General features: G+C 45.4%; 1 protein-coding gene across 7 annotated transcripts in view; it reads left to right on the top strand.

The window, feature by feature from the left end:
- The window catches only part of Yeats2 (YEATS domain containing 2), a 103,975-nt gene that overhangs the window by 53,702 nt on the left and 24,052 nt on the right, over window positions 1-26,221 (top strand). For 6 of the 7 annotated variants that reach the window (XR_008218704.1, XR_008218703.1, XM_052740193.1 and 3 more), the window contains 9 exons: window positions 1,667-1,825; window positions 2,956-3,059; window positions 4,328-4,435; window positions 4,833-5,015; window positions 15,721-15,979; window positions 17,637-17,798; window positions 19,253-19,446; window positions 20,102-20,260; window positions 23,593-23,781. Coding sequence is in view for 5 of the 7 variants with exons in the window: in XM_052740193.1 (XP_052596153.1) it covers window positions 1,667-1,825; window positions 2,956-3,059; window positions 4,328-4,435; window positions 4,833-5,015; window positions 15,721-15,979; window positions 17,637-17,798; window positions 19,253-19,446; window positions 20,102-20,260; window positions 23,593-23,781 (1,517 nt within the window). In the remaining 2 variants the exon portion in view is untranslated. The remainder of the gene's footprint in view (window positions 1-1,666; window positions 1,826-2,955; window positions 3,060-4,327; window positions 4,436-4,832; window positions 5,016-15,720; window positions 15,980-17,636; window positions 17,799-19,252; window positions 19,447-20,101; window positions 20,261-23,592; window positions 23,782-26,221) is intronic. The other variant, XM_052740189.1, reaches the window with a different exon arrangement.

Genomic DNA, 26,221 nt, shown 5'->3' with positions numbered 1-26,221 from the left:
ACTTTGGCAGTCTTTAATTGCCTCTAGCGCTTCATCTAGGGTGAGGCCCTGTGCAATTCTCCCCACCCATGTTGGCAGATCAACTGTTGTTCTTTTTCAGGCCTTGTTTAAGTAGCCGTATTGTTGAAATTTTGCAGCCTAAGCTAATGACTAACTGAAATCTTAAATTAAGTATTCTTCCATGTCTCTGAACCAGTAATGCATGTGTGTTTATATGTTGTTTGTGTGCATGTTGTTATGATCATTTACCAAAAACAAAATACTAGTTATAAACAATCTCGTAAAATGAGTATCTACCATAAATGCTGAACAAAATATTCGAATCTAGCCGGGCGGTGGTGGCGCACGCCTTTAATCCCAGCACTCGGGAGGCAGAGCCAGGCAGATCTCTGTGAGTTCGAGGCCAGCCTGGTCTTCCAAGTGAGTTCCAGGAAAAGGTGCAAAGCTACACAGAGAAACCCTGTCTCGAAAAAACCAAAAAAAAAAAAAAAAAAAAAAAAAAATTCGAATCTTCCTTGATAGTGTTTGTTTGTTCTCTGAGTCAGTTGGAGTCAGTGACTTAATCCCTTATAAAATAAAACTTGAAGATTTTAGCCAGCTTGGTGGCACACGCTTTAATCCCAGAGGCAGGCAGATCTCTCTGAGTTCAAGGCCAGCCTGGTCCACAAAGTGAGTTCCAGGTCGACCAGAGAAACCCTGTCTCATAAAACAAACACACACTTGAAGATTTCTGTAAAGAATCCCTCATTCCTTCCCCATGTGATGCTTTTGTTCAGGAAAAGAGAGAAAGAAGCCCTCTGCTAGGGACAGACCCAGAGCAGATTCAGACTCCCACAGCAGACAGGGAAAACGGAGGACTGAAAGAACTGGAGAGAATTCTGTCAGTGACGAAGGGAGAAGCTTTCTAGATTTCTTTCCTCCATTTCAACAGAAACCCTTCTGACTCCTGAGTGCTGTGATTAAGACTTAGGCTGCCACACCTTGCCTGCTCTCTCGACTTCTGTGTGCATACCAGAGGGTCTTGTTACAATGTAGGTTAATTTTCTGTAGGGGTTAAGGGTGGGTCCAGAGAATATCCTTTTTTTTTTTGAGACAGAGTCTCACGTGTCTCTGACTGGCCTGGGACTCAATATACAGAGCAAGCTAGCTCTAAATTCAAAGATCTGAGTGCTGGCATCACGGCATATGCTACCACACCTGGCCTTAGAATCTATTTCTTGTTTTCTTTCTTAGTTTTTATGTGTATGGATGTTCTGCCTGCATGTATGTTTGTGAACCGCATATCAGCGGTGCTTTGGAGGCCAGAAGAGAGCTTTAGATCCCCTGGAACTGAAGCTACCGGCAGTTAGTTGTAAGCTACCGTGTGGGTGCTGAGAAATGTACCCAGTTCCTCTAGAAGAGCAACAAATGATCTTAACCACTCAGCCATGTCTCCAGCCCCAGAATCTGTTTCTAATTACCTGCTCAATTAGCTGATCCTGGTCATGGTTCCAAGTACACAGTATACGGCTGCAGCAGGACCTGGCCTCGGCTACACCTGCAGCCCAGCCTAGCCCAGCACCTAAAGTGCCTCTTCTCTCTCTCTTGACTTGTTACCTTGTCTTTGTCGTCTTTCTACTTAAATTATATGCGCACTTCGTCTCTCTCCTTTCTTTACTTAACATAGGTTCTCCAATATCAACTCCAAGTCCGTCACCTTTGCCTCGCACCCCAACTTCCACTCCGGTTCATGTGAAGCAAGGCACAGCCAGCTGTGGTATAAACAACCCTCATGTTGTTGTGGATAAACCTGCACAGGTTATTGGAGCCTCCACTCAGAGTTCAGGTACGTGTAAGCAGTATTCATGCGTCTAAAGGATTCATCTTTCATTAATGATAAAATCCTACCATGAGCCCTCCGTCCATAAGTAAGTGTGTCTAAAAGGAACCTCATACTGTTTCTCTGAGGAAGAGTCTCTGTGTATGAAAGTTCAATGTTTAGTTCAATTAGAAGCCTTTTCTGCAGTCACCACACTGTCCCTGCAGTCCAGCACGGCTGCCTGGTGCCTGTCAGGGTTTCTGGTTTTGATTTTCATTTTTAATACTCTTTTACTAACATTGCATCCATTTCCTTCATTTAATCCATGTTTACACACAAGCTCTAAAAGTGTGATCTTCTCCTTCTAAGGGAGATAGTGAAAAGAGAAGTAACATAGAATGAATGGTGGTAAGGTAACCAGGCTGGTCCCCACCCCACACTGCTCCCGTGTGTTAGAATGGACCCATTTCCATGGGTCCCAGGCTTTTCCACACAGGCATTTTGTCGTGAGAATTAGCAGTTTTAGAGTCGTTTACGCATCAAACTCACTTGAGAAGTACTGCTTTCAGCATATTTGGTCTTTGGAGTTAACATATTAGTTTTGAGAATCAGCCACAACTCTGAAGAGGCAAATTTGGTAGGTGAAATAACTTGCTGAATATCACTTTAGGTCTTAACTTAATATTTACTGTTGATAACTAAAGGCCATTGTGCGGCTGTGGGGTAATGTCACAGGGGTAGTGTTTGGAGACAGGTGCAGCAGAAGCTGGCATTCGCTAGAGTGTGTGCATGTTGGCCCGCTTGTTAAGTGATCTATACCCTGTGTTGTACTGTCCTTCTACAGGGAGCGGAGTCTGTTGTACACATGTCTCCGCTTCTTCATTTTGTCCTTACGAGCTTCTTACAGCTTTCCAGGTTGGGCATGTGATCAGCTTGTAGGGATGAGTGTGTGTGTGCGTGTGTGTGTGTGTGTGTGTGTGTGTGTGTGTGCATGTGTGTGCATGTTTTTGGACTTTTAGAGTTTCGAATTTTTAACCCTTAGAAATGAAAAGTAAATAATTGAAAACAGGGAAGGATGGTGGAAAACGATTTTAAAATTACATTTTGTAAACTTCATTTTGTTGATACATAATTTTCAAATCTCTCTTGCTTCTCAGGAAGTCCTACAAGCAAGCTCCCAGTGGCCTCCCAGGTTCCCCAAGGAACAGGGTCCCCTATTCCTAAAATTCACGGAAGTAGTTTCTTAACGTCTACAGTCAAGGTAAACTTGTCCTGCTTTGTTGCACTGCGCAGACTCCGAAGGCATACTAGCCAATGACAGCGTTGGATCTCGGAAGATCATTTCCTCACTTAGTTCCTTCTTGTGTAAAAGATAGTTCTCAGCACATCCATCAGATGATCTCCCAGTATCAATTTGGAAGCTCAGTGTGGGGATGAGGTGGCCTTACTTATTTTCTGAAGGGGACAGTTTTATTAAAAATACTTCTTTAGAAGCTGGAGAAATGGCTCAGCTACTCAGAGCGCTTCCTGCTCTTGCAGAGGACCTGAGTTCAGGTCCCAGCACCTACCTGGCAGCCCACAACGACTTGTAACTCCAGCTTCAAGGGATACACACACACACACACACACACACACACACACACACACACACACACACACACACAAATGCTTGTCTGCCAGCATGTTTCCTGGTGGTACAAGGAGCAAACCTTGTCTTCTTTGCACACAATAGCCTGGTAGTTATTTATTTAAAAGTAACTCTGAGTCTCTTCAGAGTAGACAGTAGTTCAGAGTTTGCCCTTTCTGTACTGTGATCTGACTTCTTACTTGGCTCCTATTTGCTCAGGATGGCTGTCTTAAGCAGAAGCCACGGAGATGACCCTGTCTGAATGGCTCGGAGAATCTTCCTGGCGTACCCAACCCGGAATTCTTCTTACGTAGATAGTTGACAGCCATCCTGGATAGTTTCCTGATCCAGATGCAGTTTTCCTGCAGTAGCTCCCTGAAGCTCTACCGTTTATCTCTTAATATTTAATATTGAATCAAACACTGACGGCTTCGGCAGGACTCTAACATTTGTCAGGACATTTGCTGAGTAGTCCAGGCGAGACTTGAACTAGCAATCCTCCTTTGTCAGCTTCCGGAGTGCTGAGATATTACAGGCACTCAGGTGGGACTGCGTACCTCACTTTTTGTTTGAAGGGAATCACCGTGACTGCACAGGAACTTGGAAGATCCATCAACATTGTGGGGTTTTGTTTTCTTTTGTCTTTGGTTGTTGGTGTTGCGAGGTGTGGTGGGTTTGCATTCCATGTAAGTGGCTGTGGGAATATCTGAAATAATTTGTTTCAGCCTATTATATAATCCCTGTTTTTACACACAGCAGGAGGACTCTTTATTTGATTTGAGTTAGTTTTCCACTCTGAAGGCCCCAGACCCACTATGTTGATCCTGTTCTATAGTAAATGGCTGGAATATCTGGGACAATTTGTTTAGCCTATTGTATAATCACTGTTTTTTTACACACAGCAGGAGGACTCTTTATTTGCATCTATGCCGCCTCTTTGCCCAATCGGCAGTCACCCGAAAGTGCAAAGCCCCAAAGCTGTGACTGGAGGGCTCGGAGCTTTCACAAAGGTAAGTGTGTGCCGCGGCGTTGCCCCTGGAGTCTGTGGTGTTTTTCCACGCTTTTGTAGCAGGCCTTAGTTCTGAGGAATGCCTCCGCTGTAATGCTGCCCACGTCCTCGCAGCACAGTGAAGCGGGACTTAGAGGTCGTGGGCTGTATTGTTCTCCCTGCTGCCTTCTATGACAAGTGACAGAAGCAGCGCAGGGTCCAGCTGAGATCCTGTTTGGCCCCTTTATAGCTGTTAAGGACTCTATTAAAGCCTATTTTACCTTTCTCGTGGGGCATTCTGCAGTACCAAGTTTCATTCATTAATATCACTGCAGAGAGACTAGATTCAAATATTAACAGTAGATCCTTCCTCCTACTTCCCACTTGGAAACTTACTCCATGTCATTGTTTGTTGCAAGGTGATCATCAAACAGGAACCTGGGGAAACCCCTCATGTGTCCACCACAGGAACTGCCAACCAATCAGCATTCCCTCAGTATGTGACTGTGAAAGGGGGTCACATGATAGCTGTGTCCCCTCAAAAACAGGTCCTAAGTGCTGGAGAAGGGACGACTCAGTCACCAAAGATTCCACCCTCCAAGGTTTGTATGGCTTTGGGGTGGGGCTGGGGTGTGAAGGTACAAATGTAGGTTATTTATCTAAATAGTTGACAGGTGCCAAAATGATGTAGGGTGACTTGAGTTGCTGATCCCATACAAACCTGTAAGCCCAGTTGGAAAAGACGCAGTCCCATACATCCGTACTATCTGTCCTTGACAAGAGTGGGTGTGTTTAAACAGAAGCCCCAGGAACAGTCTAAGGGGCATAGGGACCTGGAACCTCTCTCCAGCATCAAACCAGCAGGCCTTGTGGGCTGTGTATTTGGTTCCGGTGTTAGTGGGAGTGCTGTTTTGACCTGTGCATTCCTGGTCAGAGAGCGCCGGGCTTCACACCTCGGATGTCCAGGCCCTGTGATTTGTTTTGTTTTGAGATGACCCCAGACTCAAGGCCACCCTCATACCTCAGTATCCCAAATGCTAGGATTACAAGTGTGTGCCATTTGGTTCATTCCTTCATTTTGTTGATAACTTAGAAGCACCAGAGAGTATATAAGGAATTGTGAAGTAGCACATTATTCGTCGTCTTCCACATCAGGTATGTGAGTATATTGAGTGCCTGTGTGCCAATCTCATATGTACACACTCCTTGTAGTTCTCGGGCTGCACCTTTTCACTCCCATTTTACAATGTGGAAACCATGAGTTTGAGGGGCGTAGAACCTTCCTGTAGAGGATATGAGCAGATAGCATACAGCTAGTGAGCGGTAGGAGGCTTGAAACTTACGTCTTTTGGCCCCAAATGCACTGCGCCAGAGCTGTGAGATTGATAAGCTGTTTTCTCTAACCTAAGCATGCTTTTGGAACACAGAGCTAACTTATCCTGGTGTTTTGGCCTGTGTGCTCTGAAACTGTTGGGAATGTTTGTGGGTGTTTATGTTTCAGCTTCAAAGCCTGGCCTGTCTAGGAGTGTGAATTGTTTTGAGATGAATACTCTAAAATGGAACATGGTATTGCATAATTTGGGTTAGTTTAGATAAGTAGGTCTCTCTGGGGATAGAGATGAAAATTCAGTATTACAGGTTGTTTTTAAATCTGTAGGAATCTGTAAGGTTTCCAAAACTTACCTCATCAGACAGTTCATCTTCTGATTTAAAACAGCAATTCCTCATCTGTCCCAAACTTACTGAGTCAGAATTTCCCCCAAGGGCCTGGGAATCTGGTTTTTCCTAAGCTGCCCAATGGTTCAGATGCCCTGGCCAGTTAGCAACTGCCGCAGCGTTGCCCTGGCCTCCGGGTGAGCTCTGTCACTGTCAACAACAGAGGTTGAACCCGGGGCCTCACATGTTAGACAAGGATTTATTCTCCAGCTGAGCTCAGCTTTCCTTTCCTTTTTATCTTGTGGTCGGGCCAACCTTGTAGCCAGACTGGCCCACAGTCCTTCTGTCCTAGCCTCTGGAGTCGCTGGGCGGGCATTCTGCATCACCCGTGGCATCTGGTGGCTTAACTTCCTATTCAGCCTTGTCTCACACGTTCTTTTTTTATTTTTTTATGAATACAGGTAGATCTTTTGCCTAAGTGTGTATCTATGTATCATGTACATGCCATGCCTCAGAGACCAGAAGAGGGTATCCAGTTCCCCTAGGGCTAGAGTTCCAGACAGCTGTGAGCCAACATTGGGGTGGGGGTGGGGGTGGGGGCTGGGAATCAAACCCTGTGCTCTTAGCTGCTGAGATCTCTCTCTAGCTCCTTACACATTATTTAAAGTATATTCTGCTTCATAAAGGGGTATAGGGTTTTTCCCCCCCTTTTTACATTTATTTATATGTATAGGGACACAGATGTGAGAAAGTCAGAGGACTACTTGTTCGAGTTAATTCTCTCCATCTTGTGGGTCCCAGATGATCAGGCTTGGTAACAAGTGCCTTTACCCAGTAAGTCATCTCGCTGGCCCAAGGAAATACATGGTTTTACCAGTCTTAAAAAAAAAAATAGCCGGGCGGTGGTGGCGCAGGCCTTTAATCCCAGCACTCGGGAGGCAGAGGCAGGCGGATCTCTGTGAGTTCGAGGCCAGCCTGGTCTACAGAGTGAGTTCCAGGAAAGGTGCAAAGCTACACAGAGAAACCCTGTCTCGAAAAACCAAAAAAAAAAAAAAAAAAGATTCTTATTTATTTATTTTGCGTTTATGTATGTGGGGTAGAAGACTGCCACAGCATGCCTGTGGAAATCAGAGGACAACTTGTGGGGTTCATTTCACTCCTCCTGTAGACCAGGGGTCAAAGTTGGGTCACCAGGCTCGGTGACAGTTGCCTTTTCTGGTTGAGCCCAGCTGGCTGCAGTGTATGCTTTGAACACATTGCCATTGGGCCCAGAAGATCTGAAATAGGTTAGCCTCTGTTCTTAACCACTTCTCTTCATCCAGCAGTGCTGAGCAGTCATTCTGTCTTGTCCCAGCACCACCTCCCTGCTGGTAACAGAGTAAAGAGAAAGCAGATGGCTTGTGTAAGGATGCCCCGCGTAAGGCTTAAGGATGCCTCAGCAAGGAACGCAAGGGGAAGAACTGCAGAGGATCAGGAGAGCGTGGGCAAAGACATCACTGTCTGTCCGAGTAGTTTATACATGCGTCAGACTCCAGATGAGGAACTGTCTGCACATGGGACTGCTGAGATGCTTTCCTAAGAAGTACCCCAAACAGGATTGTACAAAAGGTGGTAGCTTTCCTTTCAGACAACTTTAGAACAACAGAAATTTACTCATCTGTTTGGTTTTTGTCTAGGGTGGGGCCTTAGGATTTTTGTTTTTAATGACAGTAGAAAGAGGTACTAAAAGAGCTGAGGACGTGTCGGGCTGAATAGGACAGAAGCAGTAAGGTATTGCTGGACGTGACGCTGAGCTTCCTCCGTTGGATTCTCAGATTGAAGTGTTGCTTGCTTTTGTAACCCAGCTGGTTACTTGATATCCCCTGTCTTTCAGAACTGAACAGGGTCTAGTATGAATACTGTATGTGGCAGGCATGCCCTAGTACCTGGCAACAGTATTGAGCATAAGTGGCATAGCTTGGAGCATCATTGAGTATGTCCAACCTTCAGCTCCCTAGCCACGTGTGCACCAGGATAACTATGAGTATAGCCTGCAGCTGAACATACGAAGGGAATTAAATCAGCACAAGACTTTTTGCAAATTCTTTTTGGGGGTCATAAGCAGGAACGTTGTAGATGGCAACATTGAGTTAAAAGAATGAACATGCCCATATATTGCTAACAGTTGTGAATTGTTACCTTAATGATAGCCATTCTGGCTAGGTTAAAATGGGATTTTTTTTTTTTTCCTTTAGATATGGTCTCACTATGTAGCCCAGGTACAGAGATCTGCCTACCTCTGCCTCCTGAGTGCTGGGGTTAAAGGTGTACATCCCCAGGTGTTTGATTTCTTTCTTTCTTTTCTTTTTTTTTTTTTTTTTTTTTTTTTTTTGGATTTTCGAGACAGGGTTTCTTGTGTGTAGCTTTGCGCCTTTCCTGGAACTCGCTTTGGAGACCAGGCTGGCCTCAAACTCACAGAGATCCACCTGGCTCTGCCTCCTGAGTGCTGGGATTAAAGGTGTGTGCCACCAATGCCCAGCTCTTTTTTTTTTTTAAATGTGTATTAGTGTTCTTTATGTCTGTGCACCGTGTGTGAACCTAGTACCCATGGAGGCCAGAAGAGGGTGTCAGATGCTCTGGGCCTGGAGTATCAGGTGTTGTGAGCTACTTTGTAGATGCCAGGAATTGGATATGGCTCTTCTGGAAGAGCAGCCAGTGCTCTTTAACTGTAGAGCTGTCCATCCAGACCCAATTTTATTATCATATATTAAGCATACATAATGGGTTTGTTATGTTTTCATTTATTTATATATTTCAGGCATGTATATTTTGATTCTATTCACCTCCCTATTACCTTCTTTGTCCCTCCTCCCACTCCTGATGATCCTGTGTGTATGTGTGCAATCCATCAAGTTTCATTAGTATTGTTTGCAGGAGAAATTAGTTTTATTAGGGTGATATATGGTCTACAGGAGCATGGGCACCTCACCAGTAGGCTGTACCATGGAAGAAAACACTCTCCCTTCCCCAGCAGCCACCAATGGCCTGTGGATCCTCAGGGACGAGTGGGCCTTTATGACTCAGTAAGACGTTGAGGAGCCCAGTCTGGGGTAGTATCGTGACTTCAAGAATGCAGTGTTTGTTGGATCCCCCAGAGCTGGTCTTTTAGGCAGATGTAGATACTGAGAACCCAGCTTGAGACTTCTGCAAGAACGGTTTGTGCTTTTGGTAACTAGAGCCTCCTCTCCAGCCCCTCTCCTTCAGAGACTCATCGTAGGGGCTCCTTGGTGAAGTTTGTTTTTTTAAGCTGTTGTGATCCCGTCCTCCCATTTTGTGTTTGGTTTTTGTCGGCAGGGTGGTTTGTTACTGGTGTATAGAAAAGCTGCTGATTTGTAGCCCACTAGTTAGCTTAGGGTGTTAAGAGATCTAAGAGTCTTCTGGTGTGTTTTGAAGGTCTTTTCCAGTACTGTGTTGTCTACCCACGTGGGAGGTTTGGCCTCTTCCTTTCCTGTTTGTGTCCCTTCTGTTTCTTCACCTCTGTCTTACTGCTCAAGGTAAGACTCCAGTAATTATACTGAGTACGAAAGGAAAATCCAGTTGAAATCCAACTGTTTATTCATAGATTGCTGCCTAGAGGCCGGTCAGGGCTAAACTTCCCTTCCCCAGCCACCCGCTGAGCCCATCCTCCAGATGTCAGGGTGGCCGGTCGAGCTACATAGTAAAGACCTGGCTCACAAAAAGGGCAGAGGACATTGGTGTTAAATATTAAGGCTCAAATAGCAGTTCTTGCTGTTTTTGTATATTAAGATTTTTTTTCTATGTATAGAAGTGCTTGATTGGGGCAAGCAAGGTAGCTCCTCAGGGAAAGGCGTTTGCCACACAGTCACCTGAATTCAGTGGGGTACACGTGATGGGAAGAGAGACATCATTGCTTTGTCATCTCCACACATACAAACCCGCATTCACAAATGATAAAAATTTTGAAGTTGTTGATGAATGGTGGTCTTTTTGTATCCATGTCTGTAAGAATGATATCCCCCACCTCTGGCCAAACAGATCATTTCCCTGCAGGAAATAAGGTTCAGCCAGGGAGAAAAGGAATGTGGATGGTTAGCTATTGCAGGCAGAGCAGGAGAACTAGGATGTTCGTCTCCACTCCAGGCTCACTTGATTTCTGTTAGTCTCGTCTTTCTTGAGCCGCGTAGAGTAAAGCAGAGTAATGAATAAGTGTGCCCACTTCTTAGTTTAGTAGTTGTCAGCGTTTGGAGCCTTGTTCCTCTTCCTGGACTATCAATTGTCACCTTCCTTGATGGGTGTGTGACACCACACTCATCTTGAACTCCCATATTCACATGCACTCACACACTAGCTCACAAAACTCATACATTGGCACTTACACACCTCTGAGAATAGTGTAAAGGGGATCCAGCTAAATTGTAATTTTCTTGGAAGAAAGGACTAACAGTGTGGACTGATCACTCTCTGGACATGCACATTCCAGGTATTTGGAGAACAGCCTCAGGAAAGGCTTTCTCTGGAATCAGATATCTCCCTTGGCCACTTTCAAGGACTACAGGAAACACCACCCAGGTGGGCGCCCAACTTCCGAGGACTAACAATGATAACAGCCCACAGGCAAGTCTCCTGACTTACGGTAAATTCCACAAGGAGACACCGCCTAGGAGAGGTGGACGTTAAGTAATAGCATTACACAATTTGGCTCGGACCCTCCCTTTATATACCGGGACTTCCAGGGCAGAGGAGGGAGAAGAGAAAAGAGAATGGAAGGACTAGATGGGTAAGAACTTGAGAGGAACAAACTGAGATGGGGAAGAACTAGATTGAAGGGCTAGAAGAGAGTACTAGAGGAACGAGATGGAAGATGAGGAAGAGCCAGATGGGGAAGAACAAGATGAAGAAGAACAAGATGAGAAAGAAAGGAGATGAGAGAGGAGCTGAAAGGGGAAAGAACTAGACAGATGAGAACCTAGAAGGGACAGAACTAGATGAAGGAATTAAGATAGAACCTAGAGGGGACAGTAGATAAATACAGAGAAATCAGGCAAGAAAGGAGCTAGACATGAGAGCAGAATAGAAGCTGTGTAGAGAAAGAACTATCACAGAATAATAAAGTGTATGAACTAAGGAGTTTCGTGTACATAGATTCATTTCTTTTTATCAAAGATTAATTATCAGCTTGTTGTAGATTCTTCCCGGACCCTGGGAGGGGACTCTCGAGAGGCTGGACCCCCTTAGTCCCCGATAGCTCATTTGTCTGTTGCTTATTTTATTCTGCCTCTTGAGTGGTGGTTTTGTTGTTTTATTTTGTTTTTTTTTTCCTTTTCGGTCCGCATGACAGCCCTGAGATTGTAAGCATGTGCCACTGCTCTTAAAAAAAAAAAAATGGGGCAGGAGTGCCTGGAGAGATGCTCTTCCAGAAGACCCACATTTAATTCCAGGCATCCACACAGCAGCTCACAACTGTGTGTAACTAGTGCCGGGAGACCAGTGCCCTCTTCTGGCCTCCGTGGGAATCACGCGTGCATGTGGTGCACGGACGTAGATGCAGGCAAAACACCCGGACACATCAAATAAAATTTTTACTAAGTCCGAGAATTTCATACAGTGCATTTTTAACATGTTCATGTCAACTCCTTCAGCTGGAGATGTAGCTCTGGTAGCAAGAGTGTTTGCCTACCATGCACAAAACCCTGGGTTCAAAATGGAACATGATGGCACAACCCTGGAATCCCAGCCCACAGGAAGTAGAACAAGAGGATCACGTTCTCCTCCTTACCCATGTGTCTTAGCTTTTTTTTTTGAATTGCTGTGATAAGATACTGTGATCACCATGGTGGGGAGCAGGACAGCAGGCAAGCAGGCGTGAGTATGGAGCCGTAGCTGAGAGCCTACATGTGACCATAGCGTAAGGCAGAGAACGCTAACCGGAGTAGAGCTGGCTTTGACACCTCAAAGCCCATACCCGGTGACACTCTCACAGGGCCGCACCTCCTAATCCTTCCCAGTTTTACCAGCTGAAAACCACGTGGTCAAATAGATGAGCCTATGAGTGCCCTTCTCACGCCAACCACCATACCACCCAGCTTGGAGTAGGGTGTCATCTCCCACCATCAAGTCCAGTGTGTGTTGCTCAGCTAGCCATGGGAGTGAGGCCCCGTTGGCCAGCAACTCAAAAGGTAATTCATTCCTGCTGCTGGGGATTGTATTAGCTAGTATGAGGTGTCTAGTTGGGGTTTGTGCCTCCATGGTAGGGTAACTATTGTACATGTGTGTGTTTTATGAAGCTTCTGTAGTGGTACTTTCCAGAAGCTTTCTCAGAAGACCTTCAGTGTTAGATATCCTTCCCCATAGCTTCTTCTCTACCCCACCCTCACATCTCCCATCCCAATTTAACCCTTCCTGGTCCATTATTCCCATTTAATCCTTTATACCTCTGTGTTCTATCTCCCCTCCCTCGATGCTCTAGTCTGGTGCTTTACACTGCTCAGCCGTCCTGACCTCCTGCCCACCACTCTTATTTTTTTTTAATTGTATGTGTGGTGTGTGTGTCTCTCTCTGTGGTGTGTGTGTGTCTCTATCTGTATATGGGGTGTGTGTGTTGCGGGCGGTATGTCCAAGTGAGTACAGGTGCTGGTGGAGGCAGGGGCCTTGAATCCCCCTGGAGCTGGTGTTACTGGCAGTTAAGAGCTGCCTTCCTGGGTGCAGTGACCTGAACTTGGGTTCTCTGAATGAACAGTACATGTTCTTGGCCTCCGAGCTATCTTTCCAGCCCCTCTTACTTTTTAATGATTCAAAAAATTCACTGAAATATTGAAAATAATATTGTCAGTATCTGCCTCTTTCTCTATCAGATATAAAGTAGTCGAATACCCTCTGCCCCATATTAGCATATGCATATTTACTTTCGGATGGCCTTTTTTTCTCCTCCAAATGAAGTCCATTTTGTTCTTCCTAGAAATAATTCCATCCTTACTTTAAGTCTTTATTTTGTTTATGTGTCTGGATGTTTTGCCTGCCTGTGTGTCTACATAGCCTGTGCTTGCTTGTGCCTGTGGAGGCCAGAAGAAGGAGTCACAACTCCTGAAGCTAGAGTTACAAGAATGTGAACTAGCCGGGCGGTGGTGGCGCACGCCTTTAATCCCAGCACTCGGGAGGCAGAGCCAGGCGGATCTCTGTGAGTTCGAGGCCAGCCTGGACTACCAAGTGAGTTCCAGGAAAGGCGCAAAGCTACACAGAGAAACCCTGTCTCGAAAAACCAAAAAAAAAAAAAAAAAGAATGTGAACTGCCCAACGTGGGTGCTGGGAACTGAACTTAGGACCTCTGGAAGAGCAGAAGCGCTCTTAACCTCTGAGCCAGCTGTCCAGCCCCTGCTTTTGAAGAGCGGGCCTCACGTAGCCCAGGCTGACCTCCAGCTCCTAATTCTCCTGCTTCCACGTCCTGAGTGCTGTAATTGTAGATGAGCACCAGCACACGCAGCCTGCAGCCAGGCTTTTAAACCTCTGGTGGGTGCAAAGTACTGACTGTTACTCTATTTTGCCTTAGAAAGCGGGGGACCATTGGGATGCTTGTTAGGTAAAGACGCCAGACCCCAAACTTTATGAGACCTACATGTGGAAGAGCTAACGTGGAAGTTGTCTTCCAGTCCTCTGACCTCCACATGTTTGGGCACATGCATGTGCACACACACATGCAAACGGCAATAAGTTAAGAAATGAATGCAGGTGCCTTACATTTCTTGTAACCATCTAAAAATACTCATTTAATATTGTTTCCTTTCCTTCTTTAACTATGATTTATTATTTGTGTGTGTGTGCATGTGGGCACATACGAGGCACAGTGTGCGTGAGTACCCAGAGAGCAGCTCTGGAGTTGGTTCTCTGCTTCCAACTGTGTGGGCTCCAGGGATCAAACTAGGCTCATCAGGACTTTGATTATGTCAAGCCCTTTACCCACTGGAGCGTCTCACCAGCCCTAATTATCTCTTCTAATGTAACACTTTCCTGCATATTCTCTTAGAACAAGCTGCTTAATTGTGTTTTTAATTGAAAAGAAATTACTTTTAGAAACAGTTACAATTTAATTTACTTGGATTCGGGAATTTTTTTTTTAAAGTAGTTCTGTATGGCAAATGTGTTGCTGATTAGTCAATAAATAAAACACTGATTGGCCATTGGCTAGGCAGGAAGTGTAGGCGGGACAAGGAGGAGAATAAAGCTGGGAAGTGGAAGGCTGAGTCAGAGAGACACTGCCAGCCGCCACGATGAGAAACAGCATGTGAAGATGCCGGTAAGCCACGAGCCATGTGGCAAGGTATAGATTAATGGAAATGGATTAATTTAAGCTGTAAGAACAGTTAGCAAGAAGCCTGCCACGGCCATACAGTTTGTAACCAGTATAAGTCTCTGTGTTTACTTGGTCGGGTCTGACGGCTGTGGGACTGGCGGGTGACAGAGATTTGTCCTGACTGTGGGCCAGGCAGGAAAACTCCAGCTACAGCTGGAGATGTAGCTCCGGTAGCAAGAGTGTTTGCCTACCATGCACAAAACCCTGGGTTCAAAATTGAACATGATGGCACAACCCTGGAATCCCAGCCCACAGGAAGTAGAACAAGAGGATCAGAATTTCCAGGTCACCCTCAACTTTGAGGCTGACCTGGGATACTTGGAACCCAGCCTAAAAAAGTTCTTTTTTCAATCACATATTTTTGTTTAAATGTTTCTTTTCTTTTTCTTTTTTTCTTTTTTTTTTTTTTTTTTTTCGAGACAGGGTTTCTCTGTGTAGCTTTGCGCCTTTCCTGGAACTCACTTGGTAGCCCAGGCTGGCCTCGAACTCACAGAGATCCGCCTGGCTCTGCCTCCCGATTGCTGGGATTAAAGGCGTGCGCCACCAACGCCCGGCTCTTTTCTTTTTTTTAAACCACATGTTCGTCTTCAAGGTGGGAAAGATGAGGGAAGATAAAAAGGTTCCTTTTCCCAGAATCTGGTGGAAAGCTAGCACATGGTGAGGAAAGGAAAGGGCACTCAGATGAGCAGAGTCCAGAGCTTACAGAATAATCTGAGTGCGGTAGAGTTTGAATTCATGAGAAAGTTTATTGCAGTTTTTATAATGTGAAGTTTGAAAGCACCTGCCTGTCGAGCGGCAGAGGACGCTTATGTAGACTGTGGTATTCCTGTTCTGGTCTGTACTTGATCAACTGAAGATGATTTGAAATACAACACTGGAAAACGCTTGTGTTACCTATTAATGTTGTAAGACTATGTGCAGTGTGATCCCAATTCTAATTAAAGTAAACATTACAAGGAATTGGAAATGAATACATTGGAAATATTTTATTTCTGGATGAGAATTGGGTTTTGTATTTATCTTGCCTAAGTTTGTGTATATATAAAGTTTTCCTATTATGGTGAAATTTCGGGACTGTCAGTAAGCTTCTGTTTCATGGCAATACTCAAACCATAAGAGATACTTTTCTCCTGTATCCAGGCACCCTTGTTTGGGACAGTTAGATTTTTGTGTGACACCCCCACCAACCCAGCCCCCAGCCCCTGCTATTACTTTGTTCTTGATGGAGCAGAGTGACTGTTGACCCCAGAGAACCCCCCCAGGCCTGTGCGAAGTAACACTACTGGACTGTCTTTTGTCTCGAACAGGTTGTTGGCGTCCCTGTTGGCTCTACCTTACCTTCCACAGTGAAGCAGGCTGTGGCAATCAGTAGTGGCCAAATCCTTGTCGCCAAGGCCGGCTCTTCTGTCACCAAAGCAGTCGGTCCAAAGCAAGTTGTGACCCAAGGAGTTGCCAAAGCAATCGTGAGTGGAGGCGGAGGGACCATTGTTGCTCAGCCAGTGCAGACCTTAACCAAGACTCCGGTGCCAGCTGCTGGGCCACAGAAGAGTGGTTCCCAGAGCTCAGGTAATTGATAGGAATTCAGGACCTTTCAGTGCATCACTGTGCGGGTTAAAATGATTCGATTTGCTCTTGGGTTCTGACTAGGAAAGCCTCAGAGGTGATACTGTTGGTTTCTTCTCATGGAATTTTCTTAGGGGGGTGGTAGGCAGGGGTCAAGACAGAATTTCTTTTTGTAGCCTTGGCTGTCCTGGAACTCTCTCTATAGACTAGGCTGGCCTCAAACTCATAGAGATCTACTGTGTGGGTGAGGAGAATCGAATCCAAGCCATCAGGAAGAGCAGTCAGAGCTCTTAACAGCCAAGTCCTGGGATTAAAGGCATACACCACCGCGCCTGGCTAGCCTGGACTATTTTATATAGAGATACATAAGTAGCTGAAGTTTTATTTTATGTATGTACTGTAGACGTCTGTGCATGTGTAATAAAAATCAAAGGTTGCATGATTCAGGTCTAAAGTCATTTGCAGCCATTCTTGTCCCACGTTGAGTTGTGCTTCAGACTTTAAACCCTGGCATGACCACGTGTTGGCAACATTTGAAATGTAAAGCTAGTGAACTCTCTACCAAGCAGAAGTTTGAATACCTTCAATAAGCTTTAGCCCTTGATGTTTCTGAGAGCATAAAAACAAAATGCCTAAGACATTCCATGTTTACTTTGGAGGTCTTTTCTTTGGTTTTTGAGGTTTATTTATTTTTATTTTATGTGTAAGGATATTTTACCTGCATGTATATAAAAGTTGATACTTGAAAGCTTTGTACAGTCAGTAAGAAAACCTTATTTTCCTTATGTGGCCACAGTACCTAGCAAGTAGTTAGCATCAGTAAGTATTTGTTAAATGATGTGTACAAGTACTTCTCTGACCACGATGTTTGGGTCTGTTTCTGCTGGTGTTGGTGGTGACTGCTCTTTGCTGGTTCACTGTTCACATAGGAGTCATGCACAGTACCGTAGCGACAGTGAAAAGGGGGTCATCTACTGTAACAGAAGCCTCGCCAATAAAACTGTTGTTCTCAGTTCAAAAAAATAATAGGGGGATTATTTATTTTTATTTTTTGTGTATGGATATTTTGCCTACATAATGTCTGTAAACTGTGTACTTGAAGTGCCCTCAGTAGCCGGAAGAGGAAGTCAAATTCCCTGGACCAGGCGTTAGAGATGGTTATGAGCCACTGTGTGGGTGCTGAGACTCGAACCCAGGCCACCAAGAAGAGCAGTCAGTGCTCTTAACTACCGATGATGCAACTCTCCAGCCCCTAAAACAAGTGCACGAGAGCCTGGCTTGTTGGTTCACACTTTCAACCCCAGCATGTGGGAGAATCATGAGTTTGAATCCAGCTTGTTCTCTGTAGTGAGACCTTCTCTTTTAAAAGCAGGGGAGAAGGTAAAGATAGGTTCGAAGAAATGGTCAGGGCTGGAGAAATGGGCTCATTGCCATGCAAAATTAAGATAAAGACCCGGCCTGTTTATATACATTATTAATTTGTGGGAAGCTTTTCTAGTATGTAAATTATTTTTAGTTTAAAACATCTAGGAAATGTTACTTACTCTTCGTTAGTGTTTTTTAAATATGTATGTTATTACTCCATGTTTTAATTTTAGAATATTACCCATAGTTGATTATCTTCTTGTTTTTCTTCCCCTTGCCTCCTTATCGTTTTTAGTAATGGCAACATTGCAGCTACCAGCCACTAATTTGGCCAACTTGGCAAATTTGCCTCCGGGCACTAAACTGTACCTTACCACGAACAGCAAGAACCCCTCAGGAAAAGGGAAGCTGCTGCTAATTCCTCAAGGAGCCATCCTGCGAGCTACCAACAATGCCAGTTAGTCCGTCTTTCCGTCACTTGGTCCCCGGACCTCTGCATGGGTTCGTCTTGTCCAGCTGAGGGGCAGTTCTTAACTGAGCCAGGAAGCATTTCTGTAATTCTGCTTGATGGTGTGATGGAGGAATTGCCCAAGCGGGTTTTAAACTTGCACATATTTTAACTAGAAAGTGGGTTTAAATAATCACAGTCCTAGGCAGTGACTCTGTTATTTGGAGTGTTCTGTTGGAGTTTGGGATCAGATGGGATATGGAGAGGTCTGGCTACCCAGGCTGTGTTGGGGAAGAGCTGGGAAAGGACCCATATGCTTGAAGTGGCTGGGTTGTTTTCTGAAGCAGATGTGCTAGGGTAGGAACCAGCTGACCCTTGACTAGTTTTTAGATGTATTGATAGATTTGGAGGTGAAATGAGAATTCCGGGTTCAATCTTAAGTGTGTTTCTAAAGCCCCAAGGAAACCAGGTTTAGTTATGTAAAACTTTATTTTGACAACGGCAGTGTGGGTGGTGTTGAAAGGTACATATTCCCCTCTGAATTGAAGTGTAATGTTACAGCAGCCAGGCTCCCTTGTCTGTTGACAAACAGCCTTAAATATGCACAATCCTGGCAGGCCTGGTCAGTGCTTAGATGGGAGAAGTGAATGACTCAGTGTACTGTGTGAACCACTTGCCATTTCTGCAGTGGGCCACTGCCACTTGTTCTGGTATGCTCTCCTCACACCTAAGTAGTACAGTGTCTGCATAAGGAAAGGCCAGCCTCAGGACTCCACAGTAGAAGCAGGACGCACCTCTGGTTTACACTGTCCTCGGGGTCACAGACTATTGAGAAGGATTGTGCTAGCTGTAATCAAGGTGGGAGAGTTTGAATGTATGCTTAGAGTCCTGGGGATCTTACCTGTTACTCACCAACATGGAAGGAAAAGAAAGTCCATTGGCTTTGGAGTGAGATCTGAAAAAGAATTGGGAACGTAGAACCAAAGACGGATAATTCGAATTAAAAACACTAGTCCAGAAAACATCAGCATGAGGCTCTCATCCTGCCCCGCTAAGTCAGATGCTGTCAAGGGCATTCGTCATTGTAGTCAGGGTGGAAGTACAAGTTAAGTGTCCTCTATCTGGAATGCTTGGGACCAGAGTTTGCAGTTTGGGGAATATTTACATAGACTTTAGTAATCATCTATAATCCAGAAAAATCTGACATCTAATATGCTCCATAATCAAGAACTTGGAGTGTTGCTTAAGTATCCAAAACTTTTTGAATTTAAGATTTCCAGCCTACACGTGCTCACTCAGGGTGTGAATAGATTCAGTCTCGCCTTTAAACTCTGGGGAGTTTTCCTCACTCGTCACAGGAGAAGCAGGTCATGGAGGAACGGTAGTGTGGGCAAACGTGTACGCGCATCTGTTTCCTGTCGAGCTTCTTCCTGTGATGTTCCTGTCCCTCCTTGTGCTTGCAGACCTCCAGTCTGGCTCGGCTGCTGCTGGCGGCAGTGGCAGCAGTGGTGCTGGTGCCGGAGGGGGAGGCAGTGGAGGTGGTGGTGGCAGCGGCGGCGGCGGCGGCGGAGCAGGAGGAACCCCAGGCACCACTGGCCCAGGAGGGGTGTCCCAGCACCTGACTTACACATCCTACATCCTCAAGCAAACTCCCCAGGTCTGGGAAGTTTACCTGATCTTGTGGATTAATTACCTGATAAATGCCTGTAATTATTGTTGATTTCCCTTTACCACTCTAGGGTCAGGGGTCAGTACCAATATTTTAGCCATGTTATAAATTTATTTATTTTGAGCTTATTTTGTTTTGAGAGGTGAAAAGATAGATTCAGAAAGATTTAACTTATTGATGTAAGACCTTCTTGCTAAGCTAATGGTAGAGTTTGGATTTGAACCCACATCTTTCTGTCCCAAAGAAAGATTCTGCTATGCTAATTGCCCCTACCCATCTGTGATAAAATAAACAGTATTAATGAACAATTGAAATTCTGCTCTTAGAAAGGAAAGCCAGAGTCAGCATTAGGGTGTGGTGTTTGGGTTGGATTCAGTGAGGAAAAGCTCCATCCCTTCTTTTTCCTTGTTGCTGAAGTCTTGTCCAGACATCGTCATTGAGAAAGATGGGAACAAATCCAGTTGCATTTTTAAACCCAGTCAGCAACCGCGGTGCGTTCGAGTAGGGTAGACTTCCTAGTGGCACTCAGTTGGCTTCCATTTCAGGGGCTGTGAGTTGTAGAAGGTACCCGAGACATTGCAGACTGTAGTCGGAGGTGACCAAGTCCAGTGTTATCTCAGTGAATTCTTTCCTCCCAACTTAGGGTACATTCTTAGTTGGCCAACCATCACCCCAAACACCCGGAAAACAGCTGACTACTGCATCAGTGGTTCAAGGAACACTGGGAGTCAGCTCACCCTCTGCGCAGGGACAACAGACACTGAAAGTCATCTCTGGACAGAAAACCACCCTGTTTACACAGGTAAGGACATACACACCTAACGCATGGTGATTATGCCATTTAATCTGTTTTTCTTTACACAAACTTTAGGAAATCCTAATGAAGCTAAGGTTATGTAGGAAACGGAGCAAACAGTTCAGAAAAACAAGAATAAACCTCAGGTTTAGGAGCGTCTAATTAGAATGGGGAAAATCAAGGCCAAGGGTTGTTCAGATATGTGAGTGATACAGCCTGGGACAGCTGACAGAAGGTAAATTCGGTGATAGAGGTCAAAGGAGAAGCTCCGCCAGCTACACAGGCCACACTTTAGGAGAGGACGGCCGTCCGCTTCCATGGAAGACACGGAGGATTGCTTAACTTTAAAATTTCTGTGGAAGGGATTTCACGTGAGAGACCCTGACTGGTGAACGTGATGATTTCAGCCATTACACCAATAGTAAATGCTGTGGTAGATTAGGGACACACCTTCCACAGCGTTCTTTAATATGAACCAAAGAGACAATGCCAGCACTCTGCCTGGGTGCAGGACCTTGTAATCCTCCATGAGAAGCTGTAACTGCAGGAGCAGAGACGTGTGGAACAGCTGGAGGCTCCTTTCCAGGACGGGGTGCTGGGTGCTTGGTTGGCTTTGTCCTTCATGCTGGTAGAAGACTTTCACCTTTCAGTTTGTCACGTTGTTTCTACTGTCACACCGATTGTGTACTTCCGGAGCAAGCCACACTTGGTTTTCACGTTTTTATCCCTTAGCAATATATTTGCAGGGCTTCATTTGATAGACTTTGTGTAGCATTTTTCAAAAGTCATTGATCAGTGGTTATTATTATCTGTCTGGTTTGCTCAACTATTATTTTAATTTATTTAACAGATCGGCCATTCAGGTTGTTTCTTCTTGAAGTTTTAGGGGTTCGTTTTTGTTCGGTTTTCATAATTACTTGTTCATTAAGTAGCTTTTGAACATAGTCAGTTGACTGTGTTTATTTTTTCTCTCATTGCCATAATTTTGATACTGCGAAGAATGGGAAGATACGGTGGATTGTGTTTGGTTCACTGTTCTTAATTTGTGTACTTATTTCTTGCTGTGACAGAATGGCCACAAGTACAACGTAAGGAGGAAGGGAAGGAGAGAGGGGAGTTCATTTTAGCTCACAGTTCTAGAATACAGTCCCCTCAGTAGGAAGTCACAGCAGCCAGAAAGGACACAGCTGGTCGTGTTGCCTCCCCAGTCAGGAAGCAGAGAGATGAATAAATGCTGGCGTTCCGGTCGCTTTCTCTTTCTTATGCAGCCTGGGACCACAACGCAGGGGATGGTATCACTCACATTTAGAGTAGGTTATCTCACCTCAGCATCATTTAAATCTGTCATAAACATACCTAGCGGTTTGTTTCCATGGTAACTAAATCCCATCAAGTTGACAATCAAGATTGACCACATTATGAAACAAATTTTTTTAGGGATCAAAGCAAAGATCTGCAATGAAGATTGAGTGGCGTAAATATTTACTCATCAAACTGTATGATGGCAGAAATGTGTAAGACACAAAGACCAGTAGCAATATAAAGGGAACTTAAGGGGGCTGGAGAGATGGCTCCGTTAAGACCTTTGGCTGTTCTTGCAGGGGACCTGGGTTTTGTTCCCAGCACCCACATGGCAACTTCCAGCTGTCTCTCAGCCCAGGTTAGGGGATCCAGTTCCCTCTCCTGGCTTCCATGTGCACTGCATGCATGTGGTACACATCTGTACATGACAGGCGGAACATTCAGACACATAAATAAAGATAAATATTTAATAAAATAAAGGGAACTTAGACTTATGGAAGGGGAAACTTTTCTTTTTTTTAGACTAGGCTAACCTTGAGCTCACAGAGATCCTCCTGCTTCTGCCTCCTGAGTGCTAGGATTACAGGCGTGCACCACCATGCTTCGCTTGTGGGGGAACCTGTTAAGATGTCTCAGAATTTAGGCGATCAATTGGATAAATCTTCTTATTCAGTTTGAGGGGCTGAGGTTATGTTGGCTCAGTGGTAGAACCTTGCCTGGCATACCTGGAGCCCGAGTTTCATCCTTAGCACCCAACCTAAAAGTGATAATAATAGTACAAACAGAAATGCTGTTTGTGGCATTTCTGTAATGCTGGCACGTGGGAGATTAAGGCACGAAGACAGTGAGCTCAAGACTAACCGTACGTAATTAGCCACTTGGTCCACAAAAAGCAGCTGAGTTGGCGTGGCATTTATTAGTGTTTTCTGTTTCACTTTTGTAAGAAGTTAAGGTGCTGGATGCTCAGTTACATGAAACATGACTCAGTCAGTGGCCTCCATATTCTTGTTTTAAGGAATTTAAAGAGTGAAATTTGTAGGCCACAGAGGGTAAGTTTTAGAAAGAAGTATTTTGTTGGACTGGGTGTGATGACACATGCGTTTAATCGCAGATCTTTAGGAGTTTGAAGCCAGCCAGGGCTACATAGAGAGACTCTGTCTCCCCAAGAAGAATGAATGAATGAATGCTGACCCTGTGTCTGTCCCAGAGCACCATTAGCTTACCTGAGTGAATCTTGCCCTACCCAGGTTTAATTTCTCCTATTTAAAGCCTCCATGTGGGGCTGGGGAGGTGGGTAAGATCACGCAAGCAGGAGGACTCGAGTTCAAATCCCCAGCACCCATGTAAAAAGAGGTAGAGACACTTAGTGTAGCCACCTGTTCAGTCCTCAGCCCATGGGAAGGTGGAAGGAAAGAACCAGCTGGCGTGTGCACAGCTGCCCCCACCCAAAACAATAGCAATTAAAATTATTTTTACATTGGGTGTGGCCGTGCAGACATAACCCCAGTGCTCGGGTGGGGGGTGCGGGCAGACGCTGGAGAATCACTGGGAGCTGGCCACTAGCCTAGCTCCAGGGTCAGTGAGAGACCCTCTCTCTAGGAATACCTGAGGTCCTCCTCCAGCCTCCTCATGTGCATAAGCATGTGCACATGCTCACATATATGCACATACCTCAGTCACAACACACACAAGTAAACCACGGTAAGTACTCCATGAGATTTAAGGAAACACTGACTCAACTATTTTGAAAACAGGGCCTGCTAGCTCTGAAGATACTAGTTACAGAGAGTGATTTGCAAACACACTCGTTTATTTGTTCCATTTTAGCGTAAGGGACCTCAGTGATTTGCAAACACACTCGTTTATTTGTTCCATTTTAGCGTAAGGGACCTCAGAGGTCGTAGAATTCATCCGGCTGGTTGGAAGGTCCCTACAGACCTCCCGCAGTGCTGCCTGGCAAGGCTTGCTGAAGTACGTTTAGTGCAGATGAGGAACAAGGTGTGCACTGTTGTCTCTTGGTCTTCTGACTGCTGCAGGCAGCCGCTGCGGGGCAGGCCTCGCTGGTAAAGTTACCTGACAACACGCTCAAGTCTGTGCCGGCGCCGGCGGTGGCGGCATCACAACTCGCCAAGCCTGGGACCACGATGCTTCGAGTGGCAGGAGGGGTGATCACAGCTGCTCCCTCCCCCACCGTGGCCTTCTCCACGAACGGTGCTGCACACCAGGTGAGGAGGGCACGGGAGCCGAGGGTCCATCGGGTAAGGACATGGGAGCAGAGAGTCATCAGGTGAGGACACAGGAGCAGAGGGTCATCAGGTGAGGACACGGGAGCAGAGGGTCATCATCAGGTGAGGACACAGGGGCAGAGGGTCATCATCAGGTGAGGACACAGGAGCAGAGGGTCATCATCAGGTGAGGACACGGGCAGAGGGTCATCATCAGGTGAGGACACAGGAGCAGAGGGTCATCAGGTGAGGACACAGGAGCAGAGAGTCATCATCAGGTGAGGACACAGGAGCAGAGTGTCATCAGGTGAGGACACAGGAGCAGAGGGTCTTCATCAGGTGAGGACACAGCAGCAGAGCCTCTGTGAGCAAGAGAAGGGGTGAACAGTGGGCCTTTGGAAAGCCCCTCAGATGTTGGTCTTTTTTAAAATTGCAGTATAGAATTCATATAGCATGAAAGGTACTGTTTCTAATATGTAGTTCAGTGATTTTTATTCTATTTTCAGGACTGGCTAACTTTTCATCATCTAATTCCAGAACATTTTCATTGTCCCCAAAGCTACCCCGTACCAATCCGCTTTCCCTCCAGCCCTACACAAAACACCGAGCTTCCATTTCTGTGTTTGTTTGTTATTTTAGGTGTGTGTTTGTGGTGGGGTGGGGGAATGCGGGGGCGTTAGGGATCAGAGGCAACTTGGAGGCGTCTGTTCTCTCCCTCCACCGTGGGATCTTGGAATCAACCTCCAGTTGTTACTCATGAGCCATCTTGACCGTTCAAATCTTTCTAAGTGGATTTTCCTGTTTGGAGATTTTTATATAAAGGCAGCAACACACAAGGCCTTCCATATCTGTCTGCTTCTATTCAGTGTGTTTCGACACAGTCTCTCTATGTAGCTCAGGCTGGCCCTTGCCTCTGTCTCACGGAGTTACAGGCATGCACCACCACGCACTCCACATAACATTTTCAAGGTTTATCTATGTTCTAACATTTATAAATCTTCCGTTTTTTTTTGTATCTGAATAATACTTTTGTATATCTATTTTTTTTTTGTCCATCACTTAATGGAACATCTGTATTTCCTACTTTTTGACTATTAGGAATGCTTCTATAAACATGTATGTACACATTTCATTTTTCCTGTTTACAGAGCTAGGAGTAGAATTGCTGGCTTGTTTAGTGACTGTAGTTGGAGTTTTCTCCAGTCACGCTCGGGCCCACAGCTGCTCAGACCCAAGTAAACACACAGAGATTTATATTACTTATAAACTGTATGGCTGTGGCAGGCTTCTTGCTATCTAGTTCTTATATCTTAAATTAACCAATTTCTATTAATCTATAAGTTGCCATGTGGCTTGTGACTTACCGGTACTTTACATCTTGCTTCTCATGGCAGCAGCTGGCAGCATCTCCTGACTCATTCAGCCTTCCACTTCCCAGTATTCTCCCCTCTCTTATCCCTCCTATACTATACTTCCTGCCTGGCTACTGTCCAATCGGTTTTATTTATCAATCAATCAGAGCAACACATTCACAGCATATAGAAAGACATCCCCAGCAAGTGACTCCTAGTATTTTGAGGAGCTGACAAAGTAGATGTGCCGTTCCTTGTTCCTGCCAGCTAACTGAAGAGTTACACTTTCTAAGTCCTTTATGTGTGATGTGTGGATGAATGTGCTCTCTTGTGTGCAGGTTGGTTCTCTCCCCTGTGTGTTCTTGGACTTGAACTCCGGTCAGCAGGCTCGTGTGGCAAGCACCTTTACCCACCAGGCCATTTGAGCAGCCCACGTTCTCTCGGGAGCATCCTGGGAACCACAGACAGCATTTCTTTGGATGACGTCCTGGTTACTTGTTTTTGCTGTCGTTGCTTCTATGACGCCATGTCCAAGAAGCTGTGGCTAATCTACGGTCCTCTCTCTTAATTGGGTCCATCTTGAGTTGACTCTAGTTGGTGGTGTCAGATTTTAGAACCAAGCTTGGTTCCTTATGTGTAAATACCTAGCTGATCTGACATCATTTGTCAGGAAATTTGTTTTCCCTTTAAACTATTTCTCAAGCCTGTGGTAGCCCCTTCTCTGTGCCTGATCATGGCTGTGCTGCTGTACCTAGCAGCCCTTGTATGCCATATGCGTCCATGCCGCTTTCTCTCTACATGTTCTCAGTCTGGTGCAAAGAAGTACTTCGTCTGCTGTGGCTCTTAAAGGGTCCTGCAGTGTCCAGTCGTTCTGGCAGGGGCTTCTCGCAGCGCCCTCCCTTTTAAGTCTCCATGGTACTGTCTCCTTCCCTCCCACTGTTTTAATAAAGCTCATTTTATTCCATTGTACCTTCTGAAAGTACGCCCTTCTTTTTTGGTATTGAATGGCCTTTCATAAAGTTATATCAGGCTGGCTAGACGGCTCAGCAGGTAAAGGCTCTGGGTGAGCAAGGCTGGAAGCCTGAGTC

The sequence above is a fragment of the Peromyscus californicus genome, unplaced genomic scaffold, assembly GCF_007827085.1.
Source record: "Peromyscus californicus insignis strain IS unplaced genomic scaffold, ASM782708v3 Scaffold_16__1_contigs__length_79575227, whole genome shotgun sequence".
Lineage (NCBI taxonomy): Eukaryota > Metazoa > Chordata > Mammalia > Rodentia > Cricetidae > Peromyscus > Peromyscus californicus.
Note: the sequence above shows the minus strand (reverse complement) of the source record. Positions and strands in the feature narration are given on the sequence as shown.